A 14,485-nucleotide genomic window follows, 5' to 3' on the forward strand; every position below is an offset into this window, starting at 1 on the left:
GAGAGTGAATTTGCTCTGTAAATCTTCACCCAAATCTAAATTAAAAAAAAAAAAAAAATTCACATAAGCAGGTATAATATTAAAAAAACAAACCAAATTCACTGCCATGGCGTCAAAATTCAACTTATAGTGACACCTCCCTGGGTTTCCAAGGCAGTATCCCTACGGAAGTAGATTGCCCAAACTTCCTTCCAAGGAGTGGCTGGCGGGTTTGAACTGCCAGCCTTCTGGTTAGTAGTCAAATGCCCTAGGTACTATGCTACCAGAGCTCCTGGAGGAGAAATGACATAGGATGGGGCACTATTTGGAAGAGTGAAAGTTATTGTCTTTGTAGATTGGAGCTCAATGACTTAAGTGTTTATATGCAAATAATATGAAAGATGAAAGTCGGTGTCAAAAAAAGAGAAACAGATTAAAGTGAGTCTGATCTGCTGTTAGAGAGTTCAGGTAAAAATCTAGAATCCATAAAAACTATTAAGAAAAAATATATACTGGAATATTTACATGATCATTCCTTATTTTAAGTTATGATAATGTATAAGTTGAAGTAGGAGCTCTGGTAGCGTAGTGCCTAAGGCACTTGACTGCTAACCAGAAGGCTGGCGGTTCGAACCTACCAGCCACCCCTTGGAAGGAAGATGGGGCAGTCTACTTCCGTAGTGATACTGCCTTGGAAACCCAAGGAGGGGTCACTATGAGTCGGGTCCAACTCGAGGGCACATAACAACAACAATAACATAAGTTAAAGTTTGTAAATATAGAAAAGCAGATTTTATTTTTTTCCTTTCTTTCAATATTGTATGGAATATATAGTTAATAAACAACACAACTGGCACCTGGATACAATGAAATAGAAAAAACTTGTGTAGTATTTTTCAACATGTGTTTTATATAACCAAAAACAAAAAACAAATGCACAGCCGTGGAGTTGGATCTGACTCATAGTGACCCCTCCTTGGGTTTCCAAAGAGGTATCACTATGGAAATAGATTGCCCAACCTTCCTTCTGAGGAGTCCACCAGTCTTCTGGGTAGCAGTCAAATGCCTTAGGCACTACGCTATCAGAGCTCCTTATAGGTAAGATAAATGTGGTATAAAGAGGGAGCCCTGCCAGCACTGTGGTTGAGTGCTCGGCTATTAACCAAAATGGTCAGTGGTTCAAAAGCACCAGCAAATTTACCACAGGCAAAAAATATGGCTGTCTGCTTCCATAAAGATTTACAGCCTTGGAAACCCTGTATTCTACTCTGTCTCATAAGACTGCTATGAGTCAGACTTGATTCGATGGCAATGGGTCTGGTGATATAAAGATTGCAAGTGGTATTGAAAAATGTGCGACACAGTTCACAAATGTTCCCTGTTTCACATTATACTTACCTCTTTCATGTAGTGTGCTGACGTTACATATGCTTTCATCGCCTCCACCTGCTGAGGTTGAAGCCCTTACTTTAAATATATATGAGGTATTGGCAAGAAGTTTCATGAAAGTATACATGTGATCTTGAGGAGAGACTTTTGTAGAATTCTTTTCCATTGTTATCATGTAATGAGTAATTATTCCATTTGTCTTTTTGGGTGGATCCCACTTCACTAAAACTGACTGCCAGCTAGTTGCCATGCATTGCACATTCTGCACAACATCTGGAACTTAAGAGAGAAAGAGATGCCCAAAGTTAAAATGTATACACACACTTAGCAGATGAATGTTTGAATTATGTGATTGCTAGATAGAAACATTTTTAGGGGTGTTGTTGTTATGTGCTGTCAAGTTGGCCCCGCCCCGACTCATAGCGACCCCTCCTTGGGTTTCTGAGGCAGTATCACTACAGAAGTAGTGCTCAACCTTCCTTTCGAGGAGTGTCTGGTGGATTTGAACTGCCAACCTCCTGGTTTGCAGTCAAGTGCCTTAGGCATTATACTACCAGAGCTCCTATTTTTAGGGGTAGAAGAACAAAAATTTAATAAAACAACATTTTAAGGTACATTCGAAAAGTTCTTCCTTTCTATCCATTTTCTATCCTATCTTTTTAATCCTCACAATATTAACTCAGTCATAGGACATTTTCCTAGGTGCAGGCAGCAATCAAACCCTCAAATCCTTAGATGCAACGATGTGGCCTAAATCCCAGGCAATGCCTTCTATCTGCTCTCTTACTCAGAAAGGATCAGTCCTTCCAATACTATTATTATAGAATTTAAACAAATTTATGGTGGCACACCTGGATTTCACAGTATCGTGAAACATGTAAGTAATTTAGGGATTTTACATTTCTATTGAGCCAGCTTCTTTGGAGGAATTTTGAAGAACTTATTCTTCAGTACATTTCTACAAGTCATCTAAGGGAAGGCTTAGGGAATACCAGTTTTTTCCTACACCTTTGCATTTGCTTAGAACTAATCCAATTTCTCTAACATTCTTTATGTATGATAGACCAGATAAGGAGCAATACCCTGACCACCAAAATAATTGTGGTTTGGAGACACTTGTTACTTTTAATTTAAATGACTAATTATCTAATGTCCTCTACTGTGTAGATTTAGTAGGACAGTTCTTCTTTTAATACAGACAAAATACAAAAATCAGTATTTAGTCAAATGGTGGATTAAAGCATCACAATGAAAGAAAATAATTTGCTTCCATTGTGTAAAATATAGTGACATACAACAGTCAAGTAAGCTGTGCTTTGCTTATGATTCTTTTCCCTGGTCTAAATTTCTATTTCACAAATCAATCTTCCTCTGCAGAAGGAATACATCAGGATAAAGGAGAATGCTTGGGGAATGTGTGAATTTAAATTAAAGAAAGGACAACTTCTGGGCTGATTAAGGGCTCTGACAATTAAATATCATTAATTATTAACTTTCTTATTAAAAAAAAAAAAAAAAACTATAGCAATAGTGTCATAAAATAACTTCAAAGAGATAGTTGACAATTTGCCTAAGTTGAGTTCCTGAATCTAAACTTATGATTTTATTCTCTGAATTGAGTGTTCTGTGAACATCTATTTCACTGACTGCATACCTCAAAACAATGAACCAACTCTTACTATAATCCTTATAGGTGATTTTTTCTCTTATTTGTAGCATAATGTTATTTTACTGTTACAAAACTACTTATTGGTTTACAGAGCACTTTCTACAAAATTAGTCTTGGTTTTTATTAACGTGATATATATTGTTGGTGTTAGGTGCTGTCAGGTTGGCTGACTCGTAGTAACCCTGTGTACAACAGAAAGAAACACTGCCTGGTCCTGTACAATCTTCATAATCTTTGCTATGCTTGAGCCCATTGTTGCAGCCACTGTGTGAATCCATTTCATTGACGGTCTCTTCCCATTTTTCGATTACCCTCTACTTTACCAAACATGGTATTCTCCAGGACCAGTCCCTCTGACAACATGACCAAAGTACATGAGATGAATTCTGGTCATCCTCACTTCTAAGGACCATTTAGCTGTCCTTCTTCCAAGACATATTTATTCATCCTTTAGCACTCCATTGTATTTTCAGTATTCTTTGCCAATGCTGTAATTCAAAGGCATCAATTCTTCTTCCTTATTCACCATTCAGTTTTCACATGTATATGAGGTGATTGAAAATACCATGGCTTGGGTCAGACACACCTTAGTCTTCAAAGTGGCATCTTTACTCTTTAACACAAGAGTCTTTTGCAGCAAATTTGCCCAGCACAATAGCTCATCCAATTTCTTGACTGCTGCTTTCATGGATTTTGATTATGGATCAAAGGAAAATGAAATCCCCAAAAACCTCATTTTTTTTATTTATCATGATGTTGTGTATTGATTCAGTTGTAAGGACTTTAGTTTTCTTCACATTGAGGTAGAATCCATACTGAAGTCTGTAGTCTTTGATCTTCATCAGTAAGTGCTTCAAGTCAACCTCACTTTCAGCAAGCAAAGTTGTATCTATCATCTGCATATCACAGGCTGTTAACCTTCCTCCAATCCTGATGTCATGTTCTTCTTCATATTATAGTACAGCTTCCCAGATTATTTGCTCAGTATACAGACTGAATAATTATGGGGAAAGGATACAGCCCTGATATACACCTGATTTAAAACCATTCAATATTCCTTTGTTCTGTTTGAATGACAGCCTGTTGGTCGATGTACAGGTTCCTCGTGAGGACCATTAAATGTTCTGGAATTTTCATTCTTCACAGTATTATCTATAATTTGTGATGATCCACACAGTTAAATGCCTTTGCATAGTCAATAAAATATAAGTAAACATCTTTCAGGTAATAAAAGACAGGTAAACATCTGGGAAGAAGGATGGGGCCATCTACTTCTGAAAAAATTGGTCACTGCAAACCTAAGAATAGCAGTGAAACCTGGTATATAGATATTTTTAAAATAATTTTTTTAAGTTTAATATTTTTATATAATATCAATCACTTGTGATATGCAACACCTACAGTTATGTTCACTCTTGGGTACAGGTCAGGTGGCTGATGTTCTAATTCAGTTTCTTCACTAATTTTCTCTCTATATTTTCATTAATCTGCCAGAACTATGACTTCTTCATCTATAAAATCTTTTTTTTTTCCTTAATGAAAATCAAAGACTACAGCCTTCAGTGTGGATTACACCTCAACACAAAGAAAACAAACACTCCTCACAACAGGACCAATAAGCAACACCATGATGAATGAAGAAAAGAAAGAAGTCAAGAGCTTCATTTTACTTGGATCCACAATCAACACCCATGGAAGCAGCAATAAAGAAACCAAGCAATGTATTGCATTGGGTAATCTGCTGCAAACTACCTCTTTAAAGTGTTAAAATAGAGCAAAGATGTCACTATGAAGACTAAGGTATGTCTGACCCAAGCCATGGTATTTTCAATCACCTAATATTCATGTGAAAACTGGACAATGAATAAGGAAGACTGAAGAAGAATTGATACATTTGAATCATGGTGTTGGCAAAGAATATTGACTATACCATGGACCACCAGAAGAATCAACAAATCTGTCTTGAATGAAGTACAGCCAGAATGCTCCTTAGGAGCAATGATGGCTAGACTTTACCTCTTGTACTTTGGTCATGTTGTCAGGAGGGACCAGGCCCTGAAGAAGGATATCATGCTTGGTAAAGTAGAGGGGCATGGAAAAAGATGACCTTCAATAAGATGGACTGACAGTGGCTGCAACAACGGGCTCAAGCATAGCAACTGGAAGGATGGTGCAGGACCAGGAAGTGTTTCACTGTGTTGTGCATGAGGTTGCTGTGAGTTGGAACTGACTCAAAGGCACCAAACAACAACATTTAATCAGAAATTCATTATATTATTTAGTGTGCATCTGACACTCTAACAAGAATTTTATACAAATATTTTCTTTTTTTGGGGGAAGGGAGGGTCAATGCTTTTTTTTTTTTTCAGTATTCCTTCCCCTCCCCTCCCACCCCTGGTAACCAGCAAACAAAGTTTCCTTCCATATATAAACCTTTCTTTGACTTTTAACAGTAATGAACTATTACTATATTTATCCTTCTGTGATTGACTTATTTCACTCAGCATAATGTCCTCTTAGTTCATCCACATTATGCAGTGTTTTGCAAATTCTACATTATTCTTTAGTGTTGCACAATATTGCATTGTGTGTATGTACTACAGTTTGGTTATCTATTCTTCTGTTGATGGGCACATAGGTTGTTTCCATCTTTTGTCTATTGTAAATAGTGCTCCAAGGAACATGGGTGTCCATATATCTGTTCTTGTCCTGGCTCTCACTTCTTTAGGATGTATACCTTGGGATTGCTGGGTCAAATGGTATTTCTAATTCCAGCTTTTTAAGGAATCGCCATACTGTTTTCCACAATGGTTGTATCATTTTACAGTCCCACCAGCAGTGTATGAGAATCTCAATTTCTCTACTTCCTCACCAGCATTTGTTATTTTCTGTCTTGATGAACTTTGCCATTAGTGCTGGGGTGAGATGGTATCTCATTGTTTTGATTTGTATCTCTCTGATGGCTAAAGATAGTGAGCATATCTTCATGTATTTGGTGGCCACCTGAATATCTTCTTTGGTGAAGTATCTATTCATGTCTTCTGCCCATTTTTTAGTTAGATTGTTTATCTTTATGTTGTTGAGGTGTTGGGGTTTTCTACATATTTTAGAGATAAGTCCCTTGTCAAGATATGTAATTATCAACAAGTAAGAATTTGTTACTGTCATTTTGTTATGTGCTTTTTCATGGTATTGATTTCTTTGTTTCATATAATTTTCTGTGCTGAGCTTGTCTTATTTATCAATCATGTTATCAATTCCTTTGTTGCTATTGTTTTAGTATTTGCTAAATATTTGTTTTGGTCCTCTTTTTTATTTTGATGTGAATGTTTATCATTTTTCTTTGAGGTTACCCTGTGATTTATAATTTTCTTACCAAGTTTAGAACAGCCCATTCCATCTTGTAGCTGTCTTGACTTCCCTACCATTTAGAAGTTCTGGAACTTCTAAATGTTCTGTTTTTTCCCTCTTTTTGGTTTTTAGTTATCCTCATTTCTCAACTGAGTCTCTGATTCCCTATTTACAATCTTGGAGGCTTATTTATTTTGGATACTTCTATAACTGGGTTAGTTTCTGGGTTATGTCATCATGTGTGTTAATGGTCAGTTGTTCTTTGCTGTTGTTGGTTCTCTGCCCAAAGGACCCCCTTTAGCTCTCTTGTATGGTTGGTCTGGTTTTGACAAATTCCCTTAATTTTTGCTTCTCTGGAAAGTCCTAATTTCACCAATATATTTGAGGAACAATTTTGCTGGGTACATAATTCTTGGTTGGAAATTTTTCTCTTTTTCTTTCAGGGTTTTATATATACCCATTCTATTGTCTTCTCACCTGCATGGTCTCTGATGAGAAATCTGAGCTTAGTCTTATTGGTTGCCTCTTGTAGGTAATTTTTTTTTTTTTTTTCCCCATGCTGCTTTCAGGATTCTTTCTTTGTCTTTCTTTGGTATTGGTGAGTTTGATGATAATATATCTTGGTGATTTTCTTTTGGGGTTTATCCTGTTTGAGGTTCATTGGAATTCTTGAATGCATATATTCTCATCTTTCATTATACCAGGAAATTCTCTTGCAACAAATCTTCAACAATTTTTTCTGTGGTTTTATTTTTCTCTCCTTGTTCTGGAATTCTGATTATACAAGGTTATTCCTTTTGATGGTATCCCACATGAACCTTAGGCTTTCTTCATTTTGCTTTGATCTTTTATTATGACTGATCCCTTTCCAAAGAAATATTGAGGTATTTACCATCAATCTCACTAATTCTGTCTTCTATTGATTCAATTCCACTCTTTTGTCCACTCAATGTGTAATCCATTTCTGAAGATTTAGTATTAATCTTCTGCATTTCTGTCTGTAGATTTTGTATCATTTCTAATTTTTCATTTATTTTGTAATTTTGTTCTTATATTGTCTTTTGAAATTGTTTTAGGGTTTTCTCTGTGTTTTCCTCAATTTTGTCAATGCTTTCCTTGATCTGTCTCTCAATCTGTTGAAGCTACGTAAACATAATTCTTTTGAATTCGTTATCAGGGAGTTCCAATGCTGCTTCTTCCTCAGGGGTGTGTTTTGGGTCTGTATCCTGGTCCCTTGTTTCTCCTGCTTTATCTTGGACTGTGTGTGGACTGTGATGTTCTGTTGCCTCCGAGGCATTGTGTTTTTGTGTTTATATTTAACTGGTGATTGTATGTTGGAGTGACTTGCCCACGATTTTTGTTTTCTTTGGATGTTATCTATGTAAGCAGGGTACTGTGCTGTGCTCTCTATTCATTACTTGGCAGCACTTATACACTTACCACCTGTCTCCTTTCCCATTGTCAACCTCCCATATGTCTCTGCCATCCTTGGCAAACGGAGCCTATTCTTAGGTCCCTGGAATCTGAATGAGAATGTTGTCACTTTAAAATCCAAAATAGCCACTACTTGTAAACATTCAAAATGGCTGCACCCTTGGTCACTTTAAATATCCAAAATGGCCACCCCTTGTAAATAATCAAAATGGCTGCACACTCCTGACAGCCAGAAGTCCAAAGCTCAGGTTGTCTCCCTTCTTGCTATTTTCTTTGCTAGTAATAGGTCACCAGTGCAGTTGTCCCTGCAGCCCTTGGCAAACAGGGCTGATCTTTAGGTCAATTTTCAAATCCCAACACCACTTGGAAATATTCAGGCTGCTGGTGCCATCAGAGGAGCTGACAGTCCACTCCTCCGACCATCTCTGTACTCACTGTTTTTGTTCAGGTTTTCCACTAGTTGGTGCCTAATCCACTTATGTATACTTCCTTTCAAAGCTCAGGGATCCAGGATTATCTTTTGTATCTCTTTTCTTTGTTGAAGAGGGTATGTGTCGCTTCTCTGCCTAGTCCATCTTAGTAGAAGTCCAAAAATGTGACTGCTCTTGTGTGCATCTTTTCAGTTCAGGGATATAGAGGACTAAAGGAATGAAGAGACTTTGCCAATGTTATACAACTTTTAAGTCATGGAGCTCAGATTCAAATCAAGACACTCTGATTTCAGCCCTCCATTTTTATCTACTATAAATACTATTTATTTCCAAAGCAAACAAATAAACAAACAAAAACCACTGCCATTGATTTGATTCCAACTCATAGAGACCCCCTTTGGGTTTCCAAGGCAGTAAATCTTTACAGAAGTAGATTGCTCCATCTTCCTTCCATGGAGCAGCTGATCAGTTTGAACCACCAATCTTCTTGTTAGCAGTCAAATGTCTTAGGCACTGCACTATCCAGCTCCTACTATTTACTTAGCCTGCCCTTATAGGCTTTTTATTTGCACAAAAATCTCAGATATTCATAAACTAATATTAAAACAATTAACTTAGCAGTAAGTAATCTCCAATCTCAATTTAGAGGTCCATTAAAACAAGAGGAAATGAGTCCAAAGGTGCTGGAAAGAAGTGACAGGAACCAGATATTGTTCTTATTCAAATCCATTGATGAAAAATAAATGAGGAAGGCATGTATGCCTTTTAGACATATGTCCCAGTTGAAAGAAGGAAAAATACATTTCTAAGCTACCACTAAGAACTCACACAAAGGCAAGATATGGTTTGTATACATGAGCAACATATGATAAGCAATGGTATTTTAATCAATTAAATTAGGATGATTAATTAGCTAATGGTATTTCAGAGCTCCCTCCATATATCCCAAATGGAACTATAGGAAATTAGAGGGCTTATGAAGTCTTCTCACAGGTCACAATTTCTCTTAAAGGAAAGTATATATGTTGACTCATAAAAAATAAAAATTACCCTACTAAAAGTGACTGCATGACTTCCCCTCTTTTTTTTTTCCTCCAGATGTCTTTGATGGTATAAGAATTAAGTAATTTTTACAGACTTATAGACGCCTACTTTGTTATAAAACTAATCTTTCATTACAACTTCTGTAGTTCTAAAGAGAAAACCATCCATGAACGTAAATATATATAATTGCAGGGAACAAGACCCAGTCTAGTCTTAAACCACTGAAATTGAACTTCTCTTTGAGTGTATAATTTAATAGTGATATTTTGTCATATACATTGAGAAAGGGAAATGAAAAGTATTAAAATTACAATGAAACATTGGTTGGCTAAAAAAAAAACTGTGTCTACCTGATTCTTGGGTTGTGAATTTTACTGTGTTACTGAATTGATTGCCATTTCCGACTTTGGTAAAGGCAGATATGCTGATGGAATAGGTGCTGACTGGTTCCAGTCCAACAAGTTTGGCTTCAGTTTCAAAACCTGAAATATTCTGAAAAATAGGAAAAAATACTTAGTGATACTGCATGATTAAAATGTTGTTGGAAGAAATATTTGAATACATTCAAATTCCATTTTGAAGATATAACTTAATGAATACATCAATTTCAACTTACAATAAAACCAATATTAAGTATTTGTTTTGTGTCATGGGATGTGTTTAGCATATGACTTAAGGATGAACCAGGTACCCTTTCTGTCCTGAAGAATTTCAAGATTGCCATTTTTAAAAAACTAGAGTATTTTGTTTTCATATTATCTTTCTTCCTAGTCCTTTCTTGGAATTATATACTGATTACTTCTTTAATATTCTAAAATTAAATTCCTAAATTTAAATCCAATTTAAAGGTGGTCAGCAATACTCAACATTTCTTAAATTCATATATTCATTTTTTAATACTAAGTACTATTGTTGTATAAATTGATTTATTCTACAGGTACTATATACTAGGTTATGAGACTAAAGCAATGAATAAAATAAAAATTTAAGCCCTTATAGAGCTGAAATTGGGAGTTTTCCCAGACAACTCTTCCTAAATTTCTAATCTGATACATTCCTAAGAAAAAAACAAAAAAGAAATAAAACAGTTCTCAAACTTACTTGAGTAGAATATGCTTTTTCATAGAATATGTACCTTTAATTAAAAAGTATATCAAGTTTGTATTCAATGATAATTGCCATAACTGAGAGGATAGTTAAGAATGGTCAGTTATCTTCATAGAAACAGAGGAAAATCTTCTATGTAGCATACTCAGGAATATTACATAGCTGACCCAAGATGCAAAGCACTTTAACTGATTTAACGCTTCAGCAGTTAAAATTCACCAAACATAGTAACTCTCGATACTGGAAGGACCATATGTTTAAATATTCTCAAGAAAGTCATTAACAATCTTTAGCAATTTTCTGTATCACATTATTTCCATCCTTATACTATTCTTTAACACTTGTTATTTATCAAGTATTGTGTTAGAAGACTTAGAGATTATAAAATCATATAAGAAATGGTCCCCCTCATCAGGGAATTTTTATTAACTAAAGAGCTGCATTGATAATTACTGATGATTGGAATGCAAAAGTTGGGAAACAAAGAAGGAGAATCCATAAAGGAAAATATGGCCTTGGTGATATAAACAATGCAAGAGATGGCATGATAGAATTTTGCAACCTCAAAAACTTATTCATTGAAAATTTTTTTCAGCAGCATAAATGGTGATTAAATATGTGACCCTTACTGGAAGGAATACACAGGAATTAAATTGACTACATCTGTGGAGACAATGGAGAAGCTCAATATCATCAGTCAGAACCAGGCCAGGGGCAGACTGTGGAACAAAATCAATTGCTCATGTGCAAGTTCAAGCTGAAGCTGAAGAAAAACAAAAGTCCACAAGACCCAAAACACAATATTGAATATATCCCTTATGAATTTAGAGACCATGTCAAGCACAGATTTCACACATTGAATACTAATGACTAAAGATCAAACAAGTTATGGGATGGTATCAAGGACATCATACATGAAGAAAGCAAAAGGTCATTAAAAAGACAGGAAAAAAGAAAAAGCCAAAATAGATGTCAGCAGAGAGGCTGAAACTTGCTGTTGATCATAGAGTAGATAAAGTGAAAGGAAGAAATTATGAAGTTGAAGAGCTGAACAGATTTGAAAGGGTGACTCGAGAAGACAAAGTATTACAGTGAAATGTATACAGAACTGGAGTTTGAAAACCAAAAGGGAGGAATAGGCTTGGCATTTTTCAAGCTGAAAGAACTGAAGAAAAAATTCAAGCTTCAAGTAATATTGAAGGATTCCATGGACAAAATATTGAATGACACAGGAAGCACCAAAAGAAGAGAGAAGGAACATACAGAGTCACTGTACCAAGAAGAATTAATTGACAGTCAACCATTTCAGGAGGTACCTTATGGTCAATAACTGATAGGACTGAAGGGAGAAGTTCAAGGTGCACTGAAAACATTGGCAAAAATCAAGGCCTCAGGAATGACAGACTATCAACTGAGATGATTCCACAAATGGATGCAATGTGGGAAATGCTCACTTGTCTATATCAAGAAATTTGGAAGACAGCTGCCTAGCCAACTGACTGGGAGAAATCTATATATATGCTTATTCCAAAGAAAGGTGATCCCACAGAATGCAGAAATTATGAAACAATATCATTAATATCACATGTAAGTAAAATTTTACTGAAGATATTTCAAAAATGGTTGAAGCAGTATATCAGTAGGGAACTGCCATAAATTCAAATCAGATTCAGAAGAAAATATGAAAACAAGGATATCATTGCTGATATCAGATGGATATCGACTGAAAGCAGAGAATAGCAGAAAGACTTTTCCAAAAATCAAACTGAACCCACTCTCAGAATTGATTCTGATGCATAATGATCCTATAGGACAGAGTAGAACTGCCCCATAGACCATCTCATCTTTCTCCCATGGAGTGGCTGGCGGATCCGAACCATTAACTTTTTGGTTAGTAACCGAATACTTTAGCCACCATCAAAGCTCCTTTGAAGGATGTTTCCCTGTGTTTATTAACTATATAAAAGGCATTTGACTGTGTATCATAAAAAATTATGGACAAATTGTGAAGAATGGGAATTCCAGAATACTTAGTTGTGCTCCTGCAGAACCTATATAGACCAAGAACAGAACAATGGGATACTGAGTATTTTAAAATTAGGAAAGCTGTGTGTCAGGGCTGTATCTTTTTATGATACTTATTCAATCTGCATGCTGAGCAAATAATTTGAGAAGCTGGACCAGATGAAGAAGAATATGGCATTAGGATTGGTGGAAGACTCAATAACACATACCATATGCGGATGATACAACCTTGCTTGCTGAAAGTGAAGATAAAGTGCCTGAAGCACTTACTGATGAAAATCAAAGAATATAGCCTTCAGAATGGATTAAAACTCAATATAAAGAAAACAAAACTCTTCACAACTCGACCAGTAAGCAACACCATGATAAACGAAAAAAAACTCGAAGTTATCAAGGATTTCCTTTCACTCATTCCTCAATCAGTGCCCATGGAAGCAGCAGTCAAGAAATCAAATGGCACATTGCAATGGGTAAATCTGTTGCAAGAGACCACTTTACAGTGTTAATAAGCAAAGATGTCACTGAGGACAAAGATGTGTGTCACCCAATTCATAGTATTTTCAATCACCACTTATGTGTGTGAAAGCTGGATAAATGCATACAGAAAACTGAAGAAGAATTGATGCATTTGAATTATGGTGTTGGTGAACAATATTGAATGTACCATGGACTGTCAGAACAAATAAATCTATCTTGGAAGAACTAAAGGCAGAATGCTCCTTAGAAGTGAGGATGGCAAGACCTCATCTGACATAGTTAGAATGTGTTATCCAGGGGAACTAGCTGCTGGAGAAGGACATGATCCTCAGAAAAGTAGAAGGTCAGCAAAAAAGAAGACAACCTCAATGAGATGGATGGGTGCAACAAGGTGCTCAAACACAGAAATGATTGTGAAGATGGCATGGACCAAGAAGTGTTCCATTTTGTTGTACATGGGGTTTCTATAAGTTGAGACCAACTCAAAGGCACCTAACAACAACAGAGAACTGTACAATTAATTATTGTGTAAGAAAACAAATCTGCCATGGAAGAAGTGCAGCCAGAACAGTCCTTAGAAGCGAGAATGGCCAGACTTCACCTTTGGTCACATTGTCAGAAGAGACAAGTCCCTGGAGAAAGGTATCACACTTGGTAAAGTAGAGAGTAAGCAAAAAAGGAGAAACCCTTAAAGGGATGGATTGACACAGTGGCTGCAACAATTGTCTTAAGCATAGCAAAGATTCTGAGAATGGGGCAGGACTGGACAGTGTTTCATTCTGTCGTACATAGGGTTACTACAAGTTGGAGCTGACTTGACGGCACCCAACAACAAAACAACAAGAAAAATTTGATATAAGGCAGATAAATATTTATTTTGTGTAGGAAAGACTAGTAAGCAGGAAATCACTGAGCCCAAGAGATTATAATGGAAATTGTACTTAGTGGGTATAGTGAACATATTTGCACAAGTATGAGTCAGATATGAGTGATGAATATTTCCAAACATATTTTAAATAAACTTTTGCCTAAATAAATAACTTCTTTGACCATGTCTGAGTGATCCAAATTACCAATTGTGTTAGACAGCGTTCTCTAGACAAGCAAAACCAGTAAAGATTATACATAGAGAGAGAGAAAGAGAAATTTATCTTAGGAAAATGGCTGACACACTTATAGAAGTTGGCAAGTTCCAAGTTCTTGGATCAAATGTCAAAACTGGAGGCTTTTCCCAACTCAAGCAGCTGCAGGGGCTGAGGAGCTCAAGGTTGGCAGGCAGTATACTGGCTGTTGACTCCAACGAATGAGGAATCCAAGATCTCCAGACTGAATGGTGGATTGTTCGCTCATGGACAGTTGTAGGTAGCACAACATGATCCCAATCCACAGAAGAGTGTCTCTTTACCCAGGATGTCCATAAATATACTGGAAGCAGTCCACAACCCTAAGGAAACTCCCTTGTAATGGACTGCCTGCTCAAAACATATCTATCTGATCCCATCATGGAAACAACCCACATCACAATTGCTTAAACTATACAGAATTGTGGTTCAGCCAAGTTGACACACAACTCCAAGTG

General features: G+C 36.3%; 1 protein-coding gene across 1 annotated transcript in view; it reads right to left on the bottom strand.

The window, feature by feature from the left end:
• Positions 1-14,485, bottom strand: part of PTPRQ (protein tyrosine phosphatase receptor type Q) — a 332,616-nt gene that overhangs the window by 172,919 nt on the left and 145,212 nt on the right. Inside the window, exons 21-22 of the mRNA XM_007953173.1 lie at positions 9,648-9,789; positions 1,378-1,647 (exon numbers count right to left, since the gene is read on the bottom strand). Coding sequence (XP_007951364.1) covers positions 1,378-1,647; positions 9,648-9,789 — 412 coding nt within the window. The remainder of the gene's footprint in view (positions 1-1,377; positions 1,648-9,647; positions 9,790-14,485) is intronic.

Source organism: Orycteropus afer, unplaced genomic scaffold (genome assembly GCF_000298275.1).
Source record: "Orycteropus afer afer isolate SDZICR_OR568_19922 unplaced genomic scaffold, OryAfe1.0 scaffold00375, whole genome shotgun sequence".
In the NCBI taxonomy this organism is placed as follows: Eukaryota; Metazoa; Chordata; class Mammalia; order Tubulidentata; family Orycteropodidae; genus Orycteropus; species Orycteropus afer.